This window comes from Notechis scutatus, chromosome 4, assembly GCF_049901735.1.
Source record: "Notechis scutatus isolate UNSWTSFEM ecotype Mainland chromosome 4, rNotScu1.2, whole genome shotgun sequence".
NCBI lineage: Eukaryota > Metazoa > Chordata > Lepidosauria > Squamata > Elapidae > Notechis > Notechis scutatus.
The window spans coordinates 136,335,715-136,360,488 of NC_142012.1; the positions used below are offsets into that span (position 1 = coordinate 136,335,715).

Consider the following 24,774-nt stretch of genomic DNA (forward strand, 5'->3'; position numbering starts at 1 on the left):
GAGAGAAAGACTTTTGCTGCTTTCCTTGCGTGCAGCCAAAAGCAGAATGGAAAGAAGCAACGCAGTGGCCAGGCGAGGCGTGTGGGGAAAATTCCCCCCTCTGTGCTTCCCCCCCCTTCCCTCACTACATGTTCGCAATGCAAGCAACGCAAGCTTTGTGTTCCCACGGCCATGTTGGTGGCACAGCCTGGCTTAATTGCTTTGGGGTGACATTTCTCTGTGGACCACCAAAGTTTTCTCGCGGACCACCAGTGGTCCCTGGCCCACTGGTTGGCGACCACTGCTCTAGCTGTCTTGTGTTATAAATCTAATAAATGTTTATTATAATGGTTGTATGCTTCTAGACTTGCCAGGTTTCAATTTGCATGTCTCCCAAGCTCTCCTTTAGGGCTGCAATTTACTATGTCCGCTATAGATTTTTGTTTCCTCGTCAGCTCTTTTTCATTGTTATATGGAACCTCCAGGATGGCTATGCTTGCTAATCCTATTGTCTAGCATGGAAGCATCCCAGATGTCAGCTAATGGTTTCAAGGGCCTGATTTCCTACCATTGCTTAATCATACAACTTTCAGGTGTCATCCAAATTCAAAAGTAACATAAGTTCCTTAAATTAGGATTTTTTTTTAACAATTTCTGAATTTCTTTAGTTATTTTTTCCTTACTCATTTGCTAGAACACTTGATGCACATACTGTACAAAAATGAAAAGTCTCCACAGGTCATAAATAAAGAAGCAACATTTACAGGAAATATTTTTATTATACAATAGTCAAACCTTTTTTTCTTTCATTTTTTAAGACAAAAAAGAGAACAACAAACAGTAATAACAGTTTTTCAGATAATGAAAGATACAATGTTTCACAAGAATACGGTCATCAGACAAAAATACATTAGTCCTTCTGGTTCTCCCATGAAGAAAGGCTTCAGGGGGAAAAACAAACATAGTAAATAAGTCAAATCTGAATGATTGCACATTTAGAGTACAGGGCCAATTTTGTTACCATGTACAACATGATCCTTATTCTCTTCCCAAGCACAAAAGCATTTCATTTCCAAAGCAAGCAATAAGAGTTTTTACAGGTCTGTGTCTTATCAGAAAAACATCAACATTGGATATAGAAACAACATTAGTGTTTTGCCAACATTTCTTTGTGTATCTGTTTAAACTCTCTTCAATATTAATAATATTTGCTATCTACCCTATCCCCAACCAGCAAAATATTCTTCAGTCCTGGAGCAAATCTGGCAAAAAAATGATGGATAATTTTGAGTGGAACTGCCAAATCTTTCAATGTATTTTTGTGCAATCTGTACAATTAATAAGTGAAAACAGTAGGTGGCCTTCTCTATATGTAGAAATATTGAGACATGGGAATTCTCTGGCACCAGTAGGTTATCCAAAGTTTAAGAGATATTAAGAGGGTTGGGGAGGAAAACTACAAATGATTTTGTGCAACCCAGATATACATTTCATTGTAAGCGGGACACTGAGGTTAAATTATTAATTCTGGTTTAATTCAAACAAGTTAAAGTTCTCAATAAGGCAGGTAAGTAGAATAATGAAACCATTTTATCAAAACCACCTTTTTATGATTTAATTTATTTGTATAGTGATATTGCTGAAATGTTTGGTTCTTCCTTTCATTTTTAATCTCTGTTCCTCCATCAAAATTAGCATCAAGTAAGAAGTTTATGAGCAATAATTCAATAACAATAGCATTGATTATATTCATCTTATATGACTTTCCAACACTCATCCCTCAGGATATATAATTCCCTTCTTCATACATATTGCCCTAAATCTTTTTTTTTAAAGATTCTTTGAGGCTTACATTTTAACATGATGATATAGCTTCATGATTAACCTAAACAACTTTCCTTGAGAAAGATGGGAAAGCATATTTTTCACTTACTTTTAAATATCCCCTAAAAGAAGTGGCTGATTTCACTATTTGCATACAAAAAATTGTTTTAATTGGAGGGCAGATTGAACAGTCTACCTGTGTAACACTTTGAAATGAATGTTTCCCATCAATTTTAATTAGCAATTATTTAATTTCATTGTTGATGATTCTATACCATATTTTATAAAGCTACATTTAGTCATACAATTTAACCTTCAACATGAAAATAACAGCAACCTGAAATTTCTCTTTAAAATTCTGTACTATAACAAGGTATTTTCATTTTCAAAAGTAATGACAAATTTTAATGTACACACTTCCCCCCATTATTTTAATTTATTTATCTATTAAATTTACCTATTCCTATCATTTTTACTTGCAGCAGTTAACATGCAAGTTTTCTGGTACAATGCTAGTTATTGCTGAAATTGAATTAAAAATCTGATTTGGAACTGGCTTTAGAGAAACTTGATACCTGTACATCACAAATTGGGTTTCTGTTCAACAAACCTTTACTGTCTAGTTCACCAAGCCTTAACTATACCATTTTACTACATACAAAAAGTATGATTCAAACTCCTCATTTAGCTTCAGCCATTATTGAAACCATTTTTAGTGTTTTGCCAAGGATCTACCCACCCCCTCCTCAGTAGACAATTTAAAACTGGAACAACATTAAATCTAACAGAGAAACAAAACAGTCCAAAACACTATCAATATGCTGCCACCCCTATTGCAATGCTGCCGGGAAAGATTTTTTTCTCCTCCTGCTGGCAAAGTTATATTCAAAGTCTGTGAGCCATTATTCACAGTGACTATTCATAAGACAAAACTAGTCTACAGGGACAGTTTACAAAGAATACATTACTGCTATTTTGAACGTTTTGTTGTCACTAAAGTATACTGTACTCATTTTAACCCTTAGCCACAGTACAATATCATTTCAGCAGAGAAAACACACTGAATGCTACAAGTAAATCAAGCTATGAGTGGTCTTCCTAGGCCGGATATTTTGTTGTATATAAATCTTCCTATTATTCATTCCACAGGCCATCAACTTGTACCTGGTACCTTCCACCATTCTTCGAAAGCTCTAAGCAAGGATTCTGTCCCACAAAAACAAAAATGTCCATCTTAGGAAAATGATATTCTCAAAGTCAAGCAGCCGGCATGTGTGGCAGGAATGAGATGGAATATATCCATTTGACGCATACAGTATACTATTCTGAAAAAGCACAGATCAACGGGAAGTATATCCAGTTGCAAGGCTACAACCCACTACTGGTGTCATGTCCCAAATCTAAAAAATAAGATATAAAAAAGACACATGATCCACATCCTGAACAAGCATTTTTAAAATTTCTAAATGTTTATATTTGCATGGGGATAGCTACATTATGTAAGTGTAGTCAAGACAACTTTGCCACTTCAAAATATTTAAATCTTACCTTCTCTCACGTGTAGACTTCTAGAAGGGACTCAAAGATAGCCCATGACAGTAGAATAAAATAGGAAATAGAGTATCTCAGCAAATAAGCAATATACAATGTATGTAGCTAAACTATGATTAATAAAAGGCAATTGTTGCAGAATCAAATCTGGGTTGGTCACCGAAGTTTAATTTTCAGAGCTTTTAAATTCTTGCTGGAGCCCATCCTCAGAATATGTGGCCTCCAAACAAGTACAAGTACGAAAACTCAGAAGACTAAATCTCCGATTCCAGTGACCAACTTAGATTGGATCCTGCAACATTATCCTGGAAAACATACCATATTTTTTGCTCCATAAGTCACTCCCCCCCTGCCCCAAAAGTGGGTGAAAATGTCTGTGCATCTTATGGAGCGAAAAATATGAGCTGTGGCGGCAGGGTCCTTTTACAGTGCTGAAGTCCGTCTTTTCTGTCTTTGTCATTTTCCGTTTCTTTCCTCTAAACCTAGGTGCATCTTTTGGTCAGGTGCATCTTATAGTGCAAAAAAATACGGTATATTTGCCTTCGTTTGTAAGGCAATCTGTATTGACTCTGATTGTGGAACATAAATTCAAATCTCAACTCCAGGTTGTATAGAAATGTGGCGTTTCATAAGCTACAAAAGATATATGCTATGTCTTAAAACAGCTCTGTTTCCCCCCAATGTTCATAAAATACTTAAATAGGGAAAGAAGATAGAGTGAATGAGAATATGGAACAATCTGCCCATCTATAATCCTGACACTCCCCATCATCATAACATTTATGGTGATAGCAGACAGGATAATCACTAATGCTCATTTAGTTTCACCATGCTGTCACATAAATGCAGTCTATCCCCCAATTCCCAAAAAGATGTGTTTAAATGAATCTCTACTTCCTCCCAAATTATAAAAGCTTGGCAGAAAGACTTTTAATTATTAGAAATTTAATATCATTTACCAAATGCAGGCAGGCAATTCATATTATAAAAAACATATAACAACCATATTCACCCACTACAAAAATAAAATAAAATAATCAAAAGTACATGTTTTACTACACTGTTTTAAGAGTATATATGAGCAATAAAATTCGTAGGCTGTTACGTTTAGTTAATATTTAAGGCTTTTTGTTTTATTCCCTTTCTCCCTTGTTTTTTAAAATATCTAATAATGGAACCAAAAATCTTGCATCCTCTTCCATTTTATTATTTTAATAAAGATTTAACTCAAGTATGATTTTTGTGAGCATAAGTCCCCTTCCAACCCTTCCCTGGCAAATTTTCCAAACAATATTTTTTCTCGAATATGTTACTACTCATGAAGAATGAGCTTGCCTTCAACCCATATATGTGAAAAAGTCTTTGTTTTATTGAAAATGGGGGGTGGGGGGAGAGAAATTATCGAGGAGAAACAAATATATGTCCTGGGTAGTGGAAGGAAAACTATTATCATTTGTTTCAGATTAAATCTGGTAATTTTCTGAAATCCGAAAACAGAAAGGAAGTACAAATAAAGTTGGGTTAGAAACTTCTGATTCAAGGAATTGTTACTCGGTTAAAGACAGGGAAATAAATGTTTACTTAATTGTGCTAAGTTTCAAATTTTCTGACAGTTTTCTCAATGAAACTTTAGTTTATTTGAACAACTTTAATAGTACTGTGGTGTTCCCCAAATTATTTACTGATCCATACTACCTTGGGATCTGCCCATGATCTTATATTGTTGTTGTGTAAATCTTTTGGATTCTCTAAAGTTTAGCATTTTTATTTCTTGTAACATTAATGGCTTTTGATATGACTGCCTTAAGCTGAACAGAAATACTTTACTTTTTCTTATTTTTAATAAAGATGATTTTGAGGATTTTTAGTGACACACTCTAAAAATCACATGGTCAAAACAGAGCTTCAGAGTTTATTTTACTACTGCTGTGATTAGTAAGGTTACGTCAGTAAGGTGCTCAGATTATAGAATCCATATCTTCCCCACACATCACAGTCTAGTACAAATACATGGTAGTAGCAGTAACTACCATAGCTCCACCAAGGGAGGGAGGTCAGAATGTAAAATTCAAAGGATTTCTGAGACAAGTAGATGAGATCCCCCTCACATTATACAGAAGTTAATTCATGAAGCTACAAGTGAATTTTGTAAATCCACTTTTCACTATATGTTAGTTCTTTAATCTTATTATTCCACATAGCATCTTAGCACTCTTCAACATGATTCCTTCCAGACATTGGAAAAAACTATATTTCAAGACTTTGGGAAAAATTTCTGTGCAGTAAATCATAGGAGTTTTTTTTTTGTTCTTTATTATTTTTAAGAAGGGAAAACAGGTTACTTCAGAAAAATATACTTTAATAATGATCTTGACAGATAGGGAAGTTATTATGAAAAAAATAATATTTAAAAAAGAACAGGTTAATCAAGGGGAACTGGTAATGATGAAAAAAACCAACAACCCTGAACTTCCATATTTAACCTGGCATAGCTATTTGCTGTTCTAGATTTAGCAGTTTTGTTCCACTTCTGAGCTTAAGATTTTCTCCAAAAAATATTCTAATGGAGTTTAATCTTAATAGATATTTTTATTTATCATAATGAGTGCGTTATTCTTTTTCTTTTTATGACCCTAAAAATCCTTTTATCAGAATATAGTTGTGGCAAGTAAATAGAGCTGACTGTTTACTGGCCAGATACCCTTCCTATGTGAAGTTCGCAGCAGATATGTACTCTTTGTGCCCTGATAAACATCTGTCGCTGCCTAGGATTGAACTGTCAGCCTCCCGAGTGTGAAGCGAGTGTCTTCATCTCTAGGCCGTGCCACTCAATGAGTGCATTCTTAACCTATACAAATATATACTTAATGTATATACAAATATTGTAAAATGAGATTTTACAGTTGTTTTCTTCCAGTGAGTTGCCTGAAAGTGGTTGGATTTAGAAATGACCAAATAAACCAGGCTTCAACTTGAGAACATATGTAACCTTCTAACCTAAACATGAAAATTATTTTCCCTCTTTCCTTCCTCCGTTTGCTCTTCTTAAAAATTAAGATAAAGAGCATTGGAGGACAATAAAGCACAACTAGCCTAAAATATATTTTATGTAATTAACAAAAGAATAGCTTACCTTTACTACACGATCACTTCCGCATGTTACCATAAGTCCCCTTGAAATATCCATGGACATATGGCATATGTTGTGTTTTCCTTCATGAAAAGTTGCCAAAGAAGTGCGACTGGAAGAGAGAAGACAGAATTTAAGTAACAGCAATCTTTCAGATCTATTTAATTCAGGGGCAAAAGACAGCAATACAAAAACAAAGACTTATGCAAAGTAATGCTTCTTAAAGCAAATATGTCAAGCTCAAGACCATTTTAATCATTTGAATTTATTTATTTATACATCAAATTTAGAAACTGCCCAGCTCCCTCATAATTATATTTGAAGAAGCAGCCAGTTAGCTTAAGATCATGTTGAATCTGAACTATGCAAACATGAAATAAAGGATATAGAAAAACAATAAAATCCCAGCATTAAGATTTGAACAAATCTACATGCCATCCCATTTATATTTGCTGAAGACTCTGTGCCAACATGTTTGCAATATTGTGCACACACACATACATATATACACAAATACACACATAGAGAAGCAAGAACTAATTTAAAACATCATTTTGAAGTTATAATGCAAACACAGAAGATCTAATTAATACTGATTTTTCTGTTTCAGGAATGGATGCTTCTGACATGCTGCTTTAGAAGATAGATAGCATTCAGTATTCTTATAAGGAAGAATAGTTAATTCAGCAAATGCCCTAACAAATGGGGAAGAATTAAAGTGGGTATGTTTGGTTAAAAGGGACAGATATTAAAGTTCTAACAAATTAACAATGTTATGACAGGAAAGCATACAGTGTCTTCCATACAGAAGCCACACTGTTGCAAGAAAAAATGTTAACATGCTTTCCTTCAAGCACTGATTTTAACCTTTAATTTAAGGGGTATTTTCCTACTACTGCACTGTTTCCATATCTGAGTTATTTTGTTATCCATCCATGAGTTGGTACAAAACAATACTAATTCAACAAACCTCATTATTTTCTGGGAAGAATGGGGAAAAGAAATCATTTGTTGTATTTTATGAGAAGGTGATGAATTACTAAGTTACTTGCTGTGATAAAGGAGGAAGTAATTTCTTTATAAATTTCTTTTACTTTAATTTATCATTTTTAAATTTTTCTTTTCGATTATCCTCCACTTTACATTTTTATTCTTTTAGCTTATATGATACACACACACACACACACACACACACACACACATATACATATATATTTAAATAACTATCAAAAACAACCCTCATTTTCTGAGCAGTGTGAAATATTTGAAATCAAAGGTAAAAATAAAATTCAGAATACTTTAGAAGTGGCAAAACATTCCTTTTTTTGAAGATAAACTATGTTGAAAATTACTCGTAACAGGTATGAAGGAACTCAGGAAATAAAATGCAAATGGAAAAGCTAACAATGGAAGACAAATATTTGCCTGAAGGCTACTTAGTGAGAAATGAGTATACATGTTCAACGGTCACGTAATATACTTCCCCTGATACTCATAACAGGTCCAATGACCTTACCTCCAAGATAATGTGTGACAAAGCACAACCGATTTTGACTTGAAACTATACAAGGGAATGAACTTGAAGGGAGAGTGAACTACAGAGTATTGGCTCAAGGGTGAAACCAGACTACTTAATGACATCTCAAGGCTTTTTACCTATCGGCTGACAATGAGGCAACATGGGTGAAGAAAGATTTATGTTATCATAGGTAATTGTGCTATCACAAACTGCAAACACGAACATGGCAAAAAAGTAAAAAAAAAAAAAAGATGGAGAAATAGAACCAGAATTACTCAATCGGGAATTCCAACTGGTGCTTGAGAAAGTCTGTACAGAGATTCTCAGATTCGCTTGGGAAATTAAGGTTCAATTACCAAAAGAAAGTTGGCGGCTGAAGAAACAGAATGCAGAGGTGAAACTGAAGCATTAGACATGAAAAATAGAAGAAACAAAGCAAGAGTGTTTTATAAATTGTCTGTTCCACCGATTGATAATGGTGTAGCAGAAGAAAGAAGTACACAAGGACTTTGCTTCTATGCTTGACTGATTGATTGATTATACACCATTAAGTCAGGGTTGACTTTTAGTAGCCTTAAGTTTTCTCCTAGATCATTCTATGTAATTTTTAAATATGTTTTAAATGTTGCTATATAAAAACTACCATCTAGTATCCTGCCTGGCTAGCCAAAGCCGATATGAGTAGAAGTATTATTAAAGGTTCTAGAGCTTCCAATTATTTGGTTAAAGCTAGCATGAAGCCAGACAGGTGACATCTAACCAGTCATGTCTTTCAATCCTAGGCAATGACAAACCATTTCTAAAAACCCTTGCAAAGAGAACTGTCCAGACAGCTTCTTCAAATTGGACATAACTGTACAGAAGGGGAAAAAAGAGAGGTAGAAAATAAGCAAATCAAAAACCATTTCTGAAATGTTGCTACAAAAACTGCATGGACATGTCCAAACAGTTGCCAGAGTCAAAACTAACTTGAAAACAAGTTAAAAACAAACCATAATTTTGCCTAGTAGTTAATCAAACCTACATCAAATTCTAGACCCAAATCACTAGGCTGAAAAGTTAATAGGCAGGAAGAAAGGCACACAGCCACCAGCCATGAAACAATAGCAAGTCATATCTGGAATATAAACTAGGTGTAGATTTCATGAGAAATCATTAAAGGGTTCAAGGACTTGGGACTATACCTAGGATGGGTCAAGGCAAAGTAAATAGCACTTACACCTTGACTGCTGAATGAACACTTCAACTCCTCATCTATTTATTTAACAAATGATGATCTGGGAACTAATTTTGTAATGAGGCAGTTTCAATGATGACGTGAACTTTGATCATTTCTCTCTTTCTGCTCTGTCCCCTATTTCTTTCTCTCTGCTATTTTCCTCCCAGATTAGAACATTGCCAGAAAAAGAACAGAAGCTTGCAAGAGGTTTTAACAGATAATTTATAAAGAGCCTGTGAAAAATATCTCCCTCCTGATATAGAAGAATGCTTGTTTTAGCCATCTTATTAATACAAATATGTCAAAACATGAAAGGATAAAAAGCAAGAACGAAACAATGAAAGCTGTAATTTTGATTCATTCTAGAATATAAAACACGCACTGTGAAAAAATGTGCAATGTATGTGACACTAAAACTAGTGGAAGAAGTACTACAACAACAATAAGAAAAAAACTAAAAATAAGAAGGGAGGAAGGTGAATCCACATTTTTCTTTAATTGAGCTACTGCAAGCCATATATTAAATGGTAGAACACCTTTGTAAAAATGGAAAGAATATAATTTGGATTTATGCATGCTTATCCAAGGCAAATTTGAATGCAATTAATGGAATTCTGAAAAATATGTACATATATTATATCTTCAAAATAATGATGAAGATTGAACATTTGTAACTCAGTATAACATTTTATGACTTTGATAGATTTCTCATCCTTTACTTTTGCTAAACAGAAATCACAGTAATAACTTCTTAAAATACAAGTTTTGTTTCTGACAATCCCTGCATTAGGGTTGGTATATTGTCAACTTTTGGATTTGTCCCTAGAAACTAAGAACTGATTGCATTAGCTCCCTTTTTCTAAAAAAAAAACCCACTTCTTCATTTTTCTACAGGATTTGAATTGATTAGTGAACTGAAAGCAATTCAAACTGCTGTTATTTATAAGCTCTTATGTGGTTTGGGACTTAGATAACCCCAAATCACCTATTCATAATGGTTTCTGCCTGTTCAATAAGAACTGGGAAAATGGGTTATAACCTAAAGGACTTTCATCTATAGAGACTATGGGAATAAGATGTTTCCATTACATCTTCCATTCTTTGTGAAAGCACCCCATCAATCTCCTTATTATAACTGGTTTTTTCCCTATTAACTGTCTAGAAAGCCATTAAAACCTGGTGTTATTCCAAACAGCTTTGAATAAGAAATCATTGTGAATGGAGATGACTCTTCCTATGGTATATTTGATGTATGATTATTTCTCTAGGAATATTTTTACAAATAAATAATAGTTCTTGGAAAGAAATTAAGAAAACCTATTTTTCCTTTGTTCTATTATAATAGTATTTGGACATATTACTAGAAATGAACCAGCAGATAGTAAAACATAATTGTGCAACCAATTTTATTTCCTACACACATTAACTTTAAAGAAAATGAATTTAAAAAACCTTATGAAAGGAAGGATATCTATAGTTCTTATCTAACATACGTACTATTTTGGCCTCAAATCTCAGGTTTAGAACTAAAGGGCAGTAAGTCATAGTCTTCTAAGCTATAGTACTCACTCTTCATCTTTGATAGACTCAAAACAAGAGTCACAAACCCGGACTTGGAATTCAAAGCCCATTATGGGATAGCTGGAGCGTTTCGTGCTGCATTTGCCACATACTGCTTGACCACATTTCCTACAGTGATGCTGGATAATGGAAATGAAAATGAGAAGCAATCAGAAATATATTCCAAATTAAGCCAAATATTAAGACGGAAGCAATCAAATTTTCGTGTTTTCAGCCAAATGAGTTCAACTGTGCATTCAATGAACTTTCATCAAAGAAGTCCACTATCTCTATAGATCTATCCTGGTTAATCTCCTAAAGACAGCAGCCTAATGTATGCCAGATAAAAATCTCAGTTAATAAGCGAAATCATAATGACCATTATAGATTTGTACATAACCTGATCTAGATAAATCTAATGCAGACTACTAATTTGTGCTCAGATGCATAAAGAAATTACCTAATTTATCCCATCCAGGAGTACAGTTTTTAATGCTTCCACTAGATGATGAACCCCTACTTGTTGGGAATTCTGAAAGGTACATTTCCAATATATCAGGTGAATTCTAGGTTGAAGAAAGGTTTACTTAAAATCCAGAAGAACTATATTGCTCTGAAAGGCCATGAAAGATGAGAAAGAAGCATGCATGGCAGTCAAGAACTATTTCAAAAAGATGCATTCTATATATTCTAAATATTCTTTAGCTTTCATATAGTTATAAATAAAACACTGCTAACTTCTTACCTGCCTCAGACCCAGGGTCTTTGTATCCCACATCTGCTTTATATTCCAGAAAAATGGCTGTTCACATTTCTGACAAGAATCACTTTCTAACCACTGTGGGGCCTGGAAAAAGAGTTGACAGAAACACTTAAATATGTCATTCTGGAGGGGGAGGGGGGGAGAACTTCCTGGCTTTAAAAATGTAAGTTGAATTAAAGTATACCTTTTTTATTTAGATACAATTAGAAATAGATAAAGCGTACAGTTCACAGATAAAGGCTATTACAGCAGTGTCCTTGGAAGTCAGAGTGCTTTATAAAATTTGCTTCCCCTCAGATCTACTTAGAGGAATATAGTCGTAAATGGTGTAGATGAGGTCACTAAAGCTGCCTCTCAGATGCCTCCTACGCTTAATTTGTTGACGCAGTTTTCATTTCACCACATTAATGAGAAATATGCTTTTTCTACACTTCAACAATTAACTTCCTGTATGGGGTTAAGGGCTTCCGTTTTTTTTCCAGGATTTGGATGATTAAGAAAAAGTACTGGGTAACTGAAAAGCTGAGTTTTTCTACAACAAAACCATTATGTCTTTACTTTCAGTCATAATTTGATATTAAATATGATTTGTTCGCATTCTGAGGTACCATCAGTGTTATTTAATCAACAACTGCCTTGATCAATTTTTCTGTATAAGGGCTGGTTTCCATTCTTGGTCTCACTGCAAACAGAGCTTTTGGAAAATCATGTATTGCCTTATAAATCTGTTCTTCCAAAATAACCAATTATTTTTTAAATAGACATTTTTATGCATGGAAAAAGGGCTGAGCCAACAGAAATTACAGCCATTTTTGAATGGCTGGTAATCTAACTAATTTTATTCAAAGACATTAAGATTCCAGAAATTTCATCAAATATACACAATGCTTTTAATTAAGGGAGTTAATCTGAATAAAATATGTTAGTCTGAAATAAGGTACCTTCCAATTTTTGGTTACCATAAACTAACACAATGGTAACCTCACTGTAACAGCATCTTCAGTACTATTCTGGACTTGAAGGATAATCTTGAAATATGATGGCACTACAACTTTTAATATTTTTTCTTGTTTAAAATTTTATTTAATATAGAAAACCAAGGTTATTTCCAGATACCAATGTTTCTCAAATGTTTCTATTAATGGGAAGATAACAAATATGTAGGATTGCATATTGTATATTTTACAGCACACAACCTATGTTTTGAACTACTTGCTAGATATTCGAGATACGAAGAGATATGTCAATATTATACTTCAGTACGCTCTCAATGTTATCATTTATCTTTAAATTTAAAATGTTTCTTAAACATAAAAGATTCTTAAAAGGCAATGATCTAGCAACTAGGACAAGATTTCAATTCCTAAGGATGGTATACTTGAGTCATTTTCATCACTCCCACTTTATTTTCCAAAATAGCACTCCAGTATGCCTTTCCTGGTTAATTGCTAAATTTGACTAATTAGCTGTGATTTAACAGAATGCAGGAATGTTATAATTAAGGGATATTAGCTTTTCATCTGTCCTTTTGATATAAACAAGTAAAAACTTTTAGTTTTGTTCCTACCTCTTCTCTACTAATATCCATATTCCAGACTGTGATCCCTCCATCTGCTGAACAAGAAACCAGTTGTCGTGTAAGCTGGAGGTAACAGACGGCCTGCACCTTGTCACTGAAAAGAAAAAAACAATCAGCTAGATGATAAAGTTATGTAACATTCACATTTTGCATGTTTGACTCGAAACCATTCAAATCTTGTGGGTATGGATGCTTGCTAAGAACATTTTCAAATATAGAACTGCATAGCTGGATTTTTTTAAAATATGTCTATTAATTTTCATATAATACCTGAATAAAGCTCTCATCTTTCCAGATGTTTCAGGGTTAATTATAAACAGGTACTAAAGGACAGAATATGTTTTGAGGAATAACTCCTGGTGCAAATTTCAGCTGCTAAACTATTTTACTGATCCAGTAAAAGCATATGTTGGCTCAAATTCTGCAATTTTTGATAACGTATTTTGATCTTTTAATCTTTCTGCCTTCCTCAACAAGAATAATTCTTTTTCCTGCTGTTTAGTGAAGACACTGTTTATTCATACATGAGGAAAATATTAAGTGGCTGCATATCTTAAATGTTTATGAATGTACTGTTACATTTGCAAGAATTAAATATTTAATAAATGGTGATGTGGTTGGTAAAAGAGTGATTTTTGCATAACTTCCAAAATTTAGTCTTTTGGGGAAGCATGGGAATGGTCATTAGCACTGTTCCTTAATGATAGAAGACTCTAATGAAGCAAGAGTCTTTATTGACACTTGGGGAATTAACAAATAATAAAAAGTCTTTTCATGTATCATCTACCAGAAAATGCCTTAATTGCAGAAGAAATCTACTGCATTCTTCTGGATCACTGCAATTTATTTGCATATGTCTTATCTATCAGCATGCTACGTGTCTGCACTAAGGTGTAAGATACAGCTAGGTAAAACTAAGAAACAAATGGAAAGATCTAAAGCATCAGATTTCAAATCTTTATCTCAAACTTCATGTGCTTTTGAAGATAATCAAAACAGCATACTGCAATAACACATTATACAACGTTCTTAGTTGTTTTGTGGCTGACAGAAGAGAACCAAATAAAATTCTTCATCCCTACGTGAGTAACACCAAAGGCTAATCAGAATACACACTAGGAAACAAAATTGCTACATACTGATGACCTTGAAGGAGCAGGGTCCGACCTCTTCTTCCACCAATGTCCCACATGATTATGCTGTTATCAGATGCTCCAGAAAAGAGTAATCGCTGAACAGGATCCCACCACAAAGAAGAAATACTTCCTATATATATATGGGGTGAGAGTGGAAGGGTGTAATGTTGACAATGTACACGTGCTGGATGAAAAACATAACAAATCCTATGGGAATCTATCTTTTAAAGGGATACTTTTATTGCAGAAAAATGAAACAGCTAAAAGGAAAACATGATAGTGGAGAAAGTGGAGAATTATTTTTCCTCCTGATTAAAAATGTCTGTTGAAGTTGTATTTTTACCTTGGGGATATTTTTTAAATGAATTCTTCACAGAAAACAGATATCTCAATCTTCTTCAGCTGCTGAACTTAAGCTATTTTAGTATCCTTTGAGTTACAAATTAAATGTAGTCATGGGATAAATGGTTTACTCCCTGGTAAAATGAGAATTATTGAAAATTCTAGTTAAAACATTATAGACTTCCACAAATGCTCATTTTTGGCAACATGCATATCTATTAAAAACAACAACCAAAAATCAGTTAAAATACTGGAGGAGACCTCTCAAAGGTACAATTTTCCTCAATCCATTTCAACTGGATTGAAACTGTAGAAGTTTGTAGAAGTTGAAGTGTACCTTCATCTGCAAGATCAATGCTTACCTTATCAAAGCTTCATTTCTTCCCCTATCTTTTTTAATAAAGAATGTTAGACAGTGTGGCAAGTGCTGTGCTGGTTAGAGAGCCAATTAAAATAAAGAAAAGTCAACTTTAAAATCCTTAGTGTTAATTAAATCATTAGGTGGTTTAGAATGAACTCATTTCAATTTGGTCTAATCCACCCTACAGAATTGTTATGAGAATTAACAGCTGGAGACCCATAACAACTTAACAACTATCTTATGCCTCATGGGGAAAAAAGCAAGGTATACTATGTAAAAACAAACGTTTCAATTAATACATTTTAACCAAACTTGGTGTCTATAAGTCAAATAAAAGTTTAATTCTTGTATAAAAGCATTATGACATATATGGGAAAACTCAGAAACTGGGAAGAGGATTTCTTATGTTAAGGAAGCATTTACATTTTCTTTTTTTTAAAAAAAACCATTTTATTAATTTTACAATTAAAAACAAATCAACAACATATACACAAATAGAAGAGCAAAATAGAAAAGAGAGAGAAAAAGAAAAAAGAATGGAAAAACACTTAAAAACATTCTCATTTTCAACAGTTTGTAAGATCTTTTCTTTTTTTTTGGATTATGCCATATACATATACCTTATCCATATGTTTATTTATATATCACTCATATAAATTTGTCCTATTCTTTTTTTGCCTTATGATATATAATCTATTTTTGTTCTAACCATTTATACTAGCAATTCCAATTGTTATAATATATTGAAGAATCTTTATTTTTTTAAGGCTAAAGTTAGTTTATTCATTTCTGCACAGTCTGAGATTTTTTGGATGATCATCTGTTCTGTAGGTATATGAGGTAGCTTCCAACATTGAGCAAAAGCTAGTCTGGCCGCTGTTAATATGTGTATTGTTATGTACTTCACTTTTTTTGGTAGCTGTTTATCGAAAATCCCTAACAGGAAGGACTCTGGTTTATACTCAATCTGTTCTTTTATTATATCTTCCAACCAATTTCTAATTTTCTGCCAGTATTTTTGGGGTTCTTTACAGCAGGGGTCCCCAACCACCGGGCCGCGGACCGGTACCGGGCCGTGGAGCACTCTCTACCGGGCCGCAAAGAATTTTTTTTTTTAAAAAAATGGCGGCTTTCTTCACCTTCGGTGAATGCTGTTGGGATCGGGGATCAAGGACACAAATGAAAGAAGGGGAGGGAGGAAGCAACCGAACCCTGTCCTTCTCTCTGGGTCAGCTCTCTCAGTCGCTCTCTCGCTCCTCCACCAGCCCAGGAAGAAACTGCTTCAAAGAAGGGGGGGGCTTTTCCTGTCGCCGCAGCGCCTCCGAAGCACCCGTTTCTCCCCCACCCCCACCCCCCCCCCGTCCGCCCGCCCGCCCGTGCGCGCGCGTGGGGGGGTTACCCAGTGCTCCGTTCTGCCTGCCTGCCTTCGTTAATGGTTGAATCGGAACAGCTTCGGCTGAGTAAAAGAGGCGAATAGTTATTCTCAGCCGAAGCTGCTCCCAAACAACCAGAAACTAAGGCAGGCAGGCAGGCAGGCAGAACGGGACACTGTGGATTGGCGCACGCGCTGGCGGGCGGGTGGGGTGAAACGGGCGCTTCGGAATAGCTGCGGCGACAGGAAAAGCCCCCCCCCCTGGGCTGGTGGAGCAGCGAGAGCGCGAAGCCTCCTTCTCTTCTCTCCCCCCCCCCGGTCCTTGCAAAGATTTTCTGCTTGAAACCGGTCCCTGGTACAAAAAAGGTTGGGGACCACTGCTTTACAGGACCACCACATATGAAAAAGGGTTCCTTCTTTTTTTTTTTTTTTACATTTCCAGCATTTTGGACTCATGTTGGGGCGCATCTTCGCTAATCTCGAGGGAGGAAGGTGCCATCTGTAAAACATTTTATAAGTGTTTTCTTTATATGCTGCCGATTTTTTAATCTTATTGTTTCTACTCCAGATCTTTTCCCATTCTATTAAAGTGATACTCCGTCCTACGTTCCTACTCCAGGCTATCATAGGGGAGGGGAGGTAGAAGACAGAGGAGGAAGAGATGAGAATTGGAAGAGGGGGAAGTGGAAAAGGAAGTGCAGGAAGAGAAGAAAGAGGGAGGAGAAAAGAGAAAAGGAAGAGGAGGAGGAGGAGATGGTAGAGGAAGGAGAAGGAACAAAAAGGGGAGGAAGAGGAAGCAGAAGAGGAAAAAGAGAAAGGAACAAGTAGAGGAGAAAGAAGAAAGAGGAGAATGAGAAGAGGAAAAGGAGGTAAAGGAAATAGAGGAAGAGGGGGAAGGAAGAGAAAAAAGGAGGAGGGAGGGAAGAGGTAGAAATATAAGGGGAAGTGATGAGATGGAAGAAGAGGAGAAGAGGAAGTGAAGAAGAAAGTTCAGGAAGAGAAGGAAGAGGGTGGTGGAATAGAAGGAGGAAGAGGAGGAACAACAGGAGGTGGAGGCAGAAGAGGAAAAGGAGAAGGAAGGAGGAAGAAGAGGATAAGGAGAAAAGTAGAGAAGGAAAAGAGGAAGAGAAGGAACAAGAGGACGAATTTAGAGGAGGAGGAGGAGAGGGGGGAATAGGAAGAGAAGAACAGTAGGAAGACAACGAGAAAGAGGGAGGAGGAAGAAGAGGAAGAGACAAGAAGGAAGACGAGGAAGATGAGAATTTGGCCCCAGGAGGAAGAGGAGAAAAAGAGGAAGAGGATTTGGTCACTAAACAAAACTGTTGTATTTACTAAATGAATACGGCACTCATCATCTCCCAATTAACCAACTGCATAGAAACAAGGGAGAAACAAAACATGAAAAACAGGCCGGGGGGGGGGGGGAGGAATTCAGACATCTCTTCACCATACTGGGTAATGGCATCAGGGCAGATTGGGAAAATCGAGTCAAGGAGAAAGGAAACGGGAGAAAATCATTGTCAGGTTTTGGTTTGATCTTGTGTAGGGTTTAACTGAAATAAGAGCCTGGATAGAAGTGCACCTGGAAACTATAAATAAAGCACTGCCAACTCCTTAGAGGAAAAGCAGGCAATGCAGCAACACAGTACCATTTTACTGGTAGATTGCCTTAGTCAAGTCTTCTGCAACCTGTGTGCTAAGCGGTGGCTCATCTCACCTGAGCAGAAAAAGTTAACTGTCCTACGAAGGTACATGCCAGCGTATGGCAATAGAAATCTGATAAATATGATTAGATGAATAAAAGAAAACAATAGAAAGGATGTTAAAGGAGAAATAGGGAAGAAATCATTTTAAGAATGCCGAAGATTTTAAGAATCCTTTGTAAATCTCTTCCTGTGTTATGTGATATTCTTAATAAATAATATTCTCCAGAAATTAGCAAATCTCTTTATTTAGGATTTAAAAATACAGTAAAAATTGGATGAAATAAATGCTGAAACTGCTGACTAGCTGATATAGGAAATTAATACATCAAGTGGCTGAGACTCAACACTTGAAAGTCTGACATCTAGTGTTTATATAGTTCAAACACAAGAAAACTTTAGAATGAAGTGATAATTAAACTGGAAGAAGTTGCCCATCCAAAGTAAAGCATCCTAGACAAATGCTATCTAACTTCATTTGAACATATCCCACCACTTCTCTTAACAGGTAATTCTGACTTCAAACTGTTCCTACTATAAATACATTTTTTCTGACATTCAACCAAAATTTGCCTTCCTGTAATTTAAATCATTATTTTGTGTTCTGTACTCTGAAATAATGGAAACAGCCTTGGCTTTCCTTGACATTAAACTTTTAATTAAAACTGTTCAGTTCAAAATTGGTTTATAGTTCTGGTAGAATACTAAAATTCCTATTATAATTTTAGTTTTGTAAAATTTTGAGCAGTTATCTCAATAATCATACAGCTCAACATTACTTAGAATCACATGCTTACTCCATTTAGCATAGACCCTGTAAGGATCTTTCATGTCATTAAATGTTTTTTTTCCTCTCTGAATTGCATAAAATTGCATAAAAGCATTGGGCTCTATCTTAGAACTCCAGCTTCAAGGAAAACTTTGCTACCCCACTAAAATGTAGAACTTAAAAAAGAAAGTTACCACAGAGTGATAAGTGGATTCAAGACTCAAGTGTCCGATTGTGGGGAAAATAAGTAAATGTTCTAAGGCTGGATTCACATACGCATCGAGACATGGCTTAACAAATGTTGCTCCAAAATAAACCATAATTGTCTGGATTTATGTATAAGTATGTTATGAGATAAAGTTTGGGGTGTAAAGTATTTGTATGTTGCAGAACAGGTGACCCTGGAAAAGAAAATACCAGCTGGAACAAAACGTTCTGTTGTGGGTTATCCAGCATTAAAAAAATTGTAGGGAGCTCAGGTTAGGCAAGAGGTTAGCAAAGATAAAATGGACAGTTAACTGAATAAAAATTGGTATGGGGATTGTTTTAGAGGAGAATACAGTGTTTCTCAATTACATATGAATAATATGTTTATGTGGAATAAGTAATCATATGTTTTGGATCAATGTTTGAATATGGTAATGAGTTGTATAAAACATTTTCTTTACAAAGAAGGTGGAAGCTCACAGGGTTGTTTTTAGTATGGATTTGCAACTGATGAAATTACACAGCAGGCTTAGTTGCAGTGTCATCAATATGGGAATAAATAAATCTAATTTTGTTTCTACCTACTACACCTACTATATAATGAAAAAATGTAGACAATTTAGGAAAGTAAAATGTAATTCAGGCATGATAATAGTACTGTAGGTGGAAAGCCAATTGTAAATCAGTTCTGGTTCAGAATATGTTGCCTCAAAAAGAATTTCTTAGTTGAATCTCTTCCTGATTTTGGTTTATATGAGAACATCAATATTAGGAATGAGTATTCTGTTTCAATTTAACCGATAATGGTAATATGACCGCAACAGGATTCATATCTATCTCTATCATTTATACATTTATTACATGCAGACTTCATTACTGCTAACATAGAGTTGCTTGTAAAGATTGGTTAAGACGCAGTGGAGACTTGGTAAGAATCAAGAAAACTCTTTCACCTTTAGGTCAAATTCAAAGTTTTGCCATGTTTTAAAACAGTATTTGACTTAGTTGCCTTGAAATTGCCTGAAATTTAGTAGCCCGAAATATTTCTGAATATGACAGCATGTGCTAAATGTTTTGAAGATCAGAAAATGGCTAATAAAGGGGAAATCCTATCTGATGAATTAAGTAAAAATAATAATTGTATAAGATACAAACCACTCAAAGTTGCAAGCAGATTCAGGATGAATTTTAGAAGATTAATGGTAAAAAATAATAATGAATAACCTAATTTGAGTAGTCTTGACAGATATGAAGTGGGAATAAACTTCATGTCTCAAGTTTAGAAGGTTATCCAATAGGTGAAAAGTAATCAAATGTTACTGAATATTTCATAAATGTGTTTGAATTTGTTGAATGTATGAAGAATTTGTTTTAACAATTACTAGATAAAAATATTATAAACACATTAAAAAGTTAGACACAATGGTATTTAAAGAGGATCCAATGTGGGTCAGTCACTGAGACCAGAAATTTAGTCTCTGAGCTTTCAGTCTCATGCTGGAGCCCATTGTCAAGGAACTTTTCTCTACTATTCTGGTAACTTCTACCATTCTGATCACTTCTCTCTATCATTCTGCTCGAGAGAAGTTCCCCGAAGACGGGGTCCAGCACGAGTCCAAAAATTGGAAGAATTTAATCGCCGGTCCCAATGACCGACCCAGGTTGGAACCTGAAACATTATCCTGGAACACATATGCTTGCCTTCATTCACAAGAAAATTCACTTCAAAGTTGTATTTCAAAATTAATTACCTACCTTGAAAAACAAGTGCATAAAATCTAGTAAGAATTTTTTAAAGACTCAAGATTGTATACCTAATTTACAGGAGAGCTAATTCATTGCTTTGCTTTATCCAAACATTTAAAACATTTTAATATAAATATTTTTATGTATATTAAGATTTTACTGAAGTTGTTCAATAAAACACTCATTTTAGACTTGGTTAGATTTATTTTATTGCTTTTAAAATGTTTTTTAAAAACTGATCAAACATTAACATATTTAATTAAAATTTCAAGCTATATTTCTTCATGGCAGTCCACTAGAACTAACAATTCCAGTCATTACAAGGAAATGCTGCAGTTTTAAATCTTCATGTTTAAGTACTGGAATGATGTTTAACCCATTTGGAATGAACATCTGTTATTATAAAGAGGCAACTGCCTTGATCAGCAGTTATGTGCCAGCCACATAATAGATGGAGAAAGCATGGCCACCATTAGTCATCTTTTGATAACCTTTCACTTGAATATTAGAATGCACTGTTATGGACCAAATGCTACAGTTGATCCAAACTTATACTGGAAAATTGTTGTGGATATAGGAGTTATGACTGCCAAATACTTTTTTTTTTTGAATCAGCTTCCATTAACCTAACCAAAATTTCAAACTGAGGCAATAATCTGACTGAGAGAGAATAGTGGATATCTCACTCCAATATTAAGGATCAAGTTGCATCTCTAATGTTTCCTTTTATATAAAAAAAGAAAAATTTGAGCTTCATTCCACTGAAAAACAAGTTACCTTCATGACCCTTGAGAGTTGTGATCACTGAACTCGTGCTCTGTTCTAGCTTCAACAGAGTAATCTGTCCAGAATAGTCTCCAATAAAGGCATGCTGGGTTTCAAAGTCATATCTTAATACAATCCCAAGTCAAGGAATATGTTTTCAAGTCTCAGTAGTTCCAACAGAAGGCAAGAGACTGACTGTAAAAAGTAATCTATTTTAATTTGTCTTTAGTTAGTAACCTGCATCCAGACCTGTGTTCATTTAGAATCCCAGATAAAAATTAGTGAGTCTACTTTATTTTGGGGGGAAAAAAGTAAAATGTTATGGATGTCTAAAAATCACTGTCAGTTAACAGATCTAAAACATGCATATTTTTCATTGATAGAATTTATTTTCATAGGTCCAGCTTAAAGTTCACCTGTAAACAAGACAGAAGAAAGAGAAAGAGAGAACAGTATAAAATTTCACTCATGTAGGTAACAGTAGTTCTGCTATACAGGAGATGGAATATCAGAAAAAACAGCATGATGAGAATTGAAAGAAGAAATACAAGTGAGCATACAGCTAGTCTTAGTAGGGGCTACTATTGAGACTGAGGAGAAACCCGGATTCAGAGAACATCTAAGAAATATCTTTCCCCTCAGCTAAAATTCACATTTAGTGATTATATAATTAATTCTATACATTTATTTTGTTAACATCTCTTCTACTGTCATTTCTTTTTCCATTCTATAAATCTAACAAACTTTTGTGAAAAAGCAATCTCCTATCATATGTATTTACATAAAAAAAATTTACACATTTATTTTGTCACATTACCCTATTCTTATTAAAAACAATTTAAAAACTTTCTGGTTCCCCAAACAAGCATTACAGGCAGATCAATATATATAAAAAATCCAAATAAATCCAAATTAAAATTGGTTAATCATAACATGACTAGACCAAGAACGTATGCATTTAAGCCAGCTTGTGACCCAGCATTTTTAATCAATATTATTCTATCATTTGGGGAATATTGTTTGCTTTTCTACAGTGGAAAATACTGTAATACTATATATTTATACTATTTTTGGCTAAGAAGTTATACATACATATATGTGTGTGTATATATGTATATATACATACATACACGCATGTACACAATATATATGTATATGTGTATAAGTGAATGTACAGTATATGTATATACATATACTTGTCCACATCAGAACACATCAGATTTGTTTAACTTGCCTTAACCAGCTGATTAGCAACCATGCATTGGAGGCTTTTGACATCATTCTGAAACAATAATGTCTGGCTATGAAAGGCTCACAGCCCAAAAAACAAAACAAAATTGGGATGAGGAATACATAAAAAAGGTAGGATATCATAGAGAAAAGGCATTTATTAAACTAATTTTGTTAAAACCTATGGTTATAAATAAATTTAATGAAATAACTCATTAAAATAACTACAGCCATATGTAGCACCCGACAAACAGGTTCCCAACTTCCTTGACTAGATGTTATATTATTCAGTCATTTCAAAGTAAGGCTCTTCGTCTTCCAAAATCAGTTTCTTCAGCTCTTTTCTGCAACAGCAGCTAGGGCTAAGAAAGGAAGATAAAGATGACTGAGTAGAATCAGCAACAGCCATTCCCTGATCTTATTTATCCATTTCTTTAAATAAAATGGATGTTAAATGGTAAGAAATGTTGGCTAGTCAATAGAAAGAAATGTTGGCTAGTCAATAGAAAACTATTTGAGAAAGGTATCATTTACCACCCGTCGAAAGTCTATTTGGCATAATTGGTAAATAATGTATTAGTCTCAAATTCCAGCATTTCTTTATGGTAATATGCCAAGTAACATTTTTATAATACTTTTACAATTTACAGTAGTAGCAAAAACTTTTAAAGGTAATTACTTTCTTGATAGAACCAACACAGCATGAAATATACATGCAAGAAAATATTAAGACTGGTTAAACAGCTACTTTGAAGGATACTGTAGGCAAGATGCCCAGGAAGTGAAATAGTGTCTTCCCAACATATTTCCACTTCTGGTACACATCCAACTGACTGCCTTATCGTGGCCAGTGCTAATCACCCATTCTGCTTCCAGGCAAAAAGTGATTGCTGACACTCTGTTCTGGTGAGCTGTACAGACAGACAAAAAATTATAACACAGAGACAAAAATATTTATACATGAAATGGAATAGATATGATCAAGCCTTGGTTTGTTTCTCTTTCTTTAGTATTCACCAGGCATTAATTCATTTAATTTTTTCTTACTATTCATTTCCTTCAAATGGAAATGAAACATTACCCTTCATTAATGCAAAAGGGAAGCATAGATGAGAAATAAAATATATTCCTAACTGTAATTACACCACATTATGAAATTAAACCAAGGAAAGAAGATCATTTATGAAAAAGAGAGACATTATAAAATTAGTCTGAAATCAGAAGAGTCTTGTTTTGGAAAAAGTCAACAATTTTTATATAAAAGCTGTCATGTTATTTTAATATAAGGCTTATCTCAAGGCCACATTCTTAACTATGGCTTAGTTTCAAACAGGATTGTCTTATATTATGTTGGCATTTCAGTTAAAAGAGCTTCTTATGAATAGAGCAGCATGTTGTTTCAATATTTTGGTTTTCCTGTGTGCGCGCACATGCACATACACCACACAAACATGCACATACTACTACTACTACTACTACTCATAGAGGAAGCAAAATAATGTTCTGGAATTCATTTCTTTTCAAGAGAAACCAAAATGGGAATTACATGAGTTCTGCCCTGACACATGTCTAGGATATTATGCTGTGCAGATGATTTGGTAACAGGAAAGAAAATAGAATAAGAGAATGAAGGATCCTTGGCGCTCTCTGAGCTTGACTGTTTATTTGCAGACATTTCATTACCCAAACTGGGTAACATCAACCCCATGCTACAAAAATTCTCCTTCATAAGAATATGAAATTGTTTACAGGATTATACAAGATATATTTGTTGTCCGTATGTCCTACAGTTATAGTTCATATCATTCTACCAATGTTGGTTCATATATATGCTCAATACTTTTTAAATGAAAATATTATCCATGTGAATTAAAATTAAGTCACTATTTCATTGAATTATTGAAGGCTACTCATATGTGCAGGGATATTTCACTGTCTCATTACCTGGATAAGTCTTGACAAAATTCATCTTATTAAAGTCTTCTGAGATATGAAATTCCTGAAATCATAAACAAGCAG

The 24,774-nt window shown here is 34.5% G+C and overlaps 1 protein-coding gene across 2 annotated transcripts in view; it reads right to left on the reverse strand.

Annotated features, from left to right (window-relative positions):
- Nucleotides 1-738: 738 nt before the first annotated feature.
- Nucleotides 739-24,774, reverse strand: part of WDFY1 (WD repeat and FYVE domain containing 1) — a 29,019-nt gene continuing 4,983 nt past the window's right edge. Inside the window, exons 4-12 of one of the 2 annotated variants that reach the window (XM_026664218.2) lie at nucleotides 24,700-24,754; nucleotides 23,516-23,666; nucleotides 21,538-21,650; nucleotides 14,264-14,390; nucleotides 13,113-13,218; nucleotides 11,528-11,629; nucleotides 10,792-10,922; nucleotides 6,488-6,596; nucleotides 739-3,203 (exon numbers count right to left, since the gene is read on the reverse strand). In XM_026664218.2, coding sequence (XP_026520003.1) covers nucleotides 3,144-3,203; nucleotides 6,488-6,596; nucleotides 10,792-10,922; nucleotides 11,528-11,629; nucleotides 13,113-13,218; nucleotides 14,264-14,390; nucleotides 21,538-21,650; nucleotides 23,516-23,666; nucleotides 24,700-24,754 — 954 coding nt within the window. In that variant the 3' untranslated portion in view covers nucleotides 739-3,143. Of the gene's footprint in view, nucleotides 3,204-3,332; nucleotides 3,372-6,487; nucleotides 6,597-10,791; nucleotides 10,923-11,527; nucleotides 11,630-13,112; nucleotides 13,219-14,263; nucleotides 14,391-21,537; nucleotides 21,651-23,515; nucleotides 23,667-24,699; nucleotides 24,755-24,774 lie in introns of those variants that run through there. The other variant, XM_087965028.1, reaches the window with a different exon arrangement.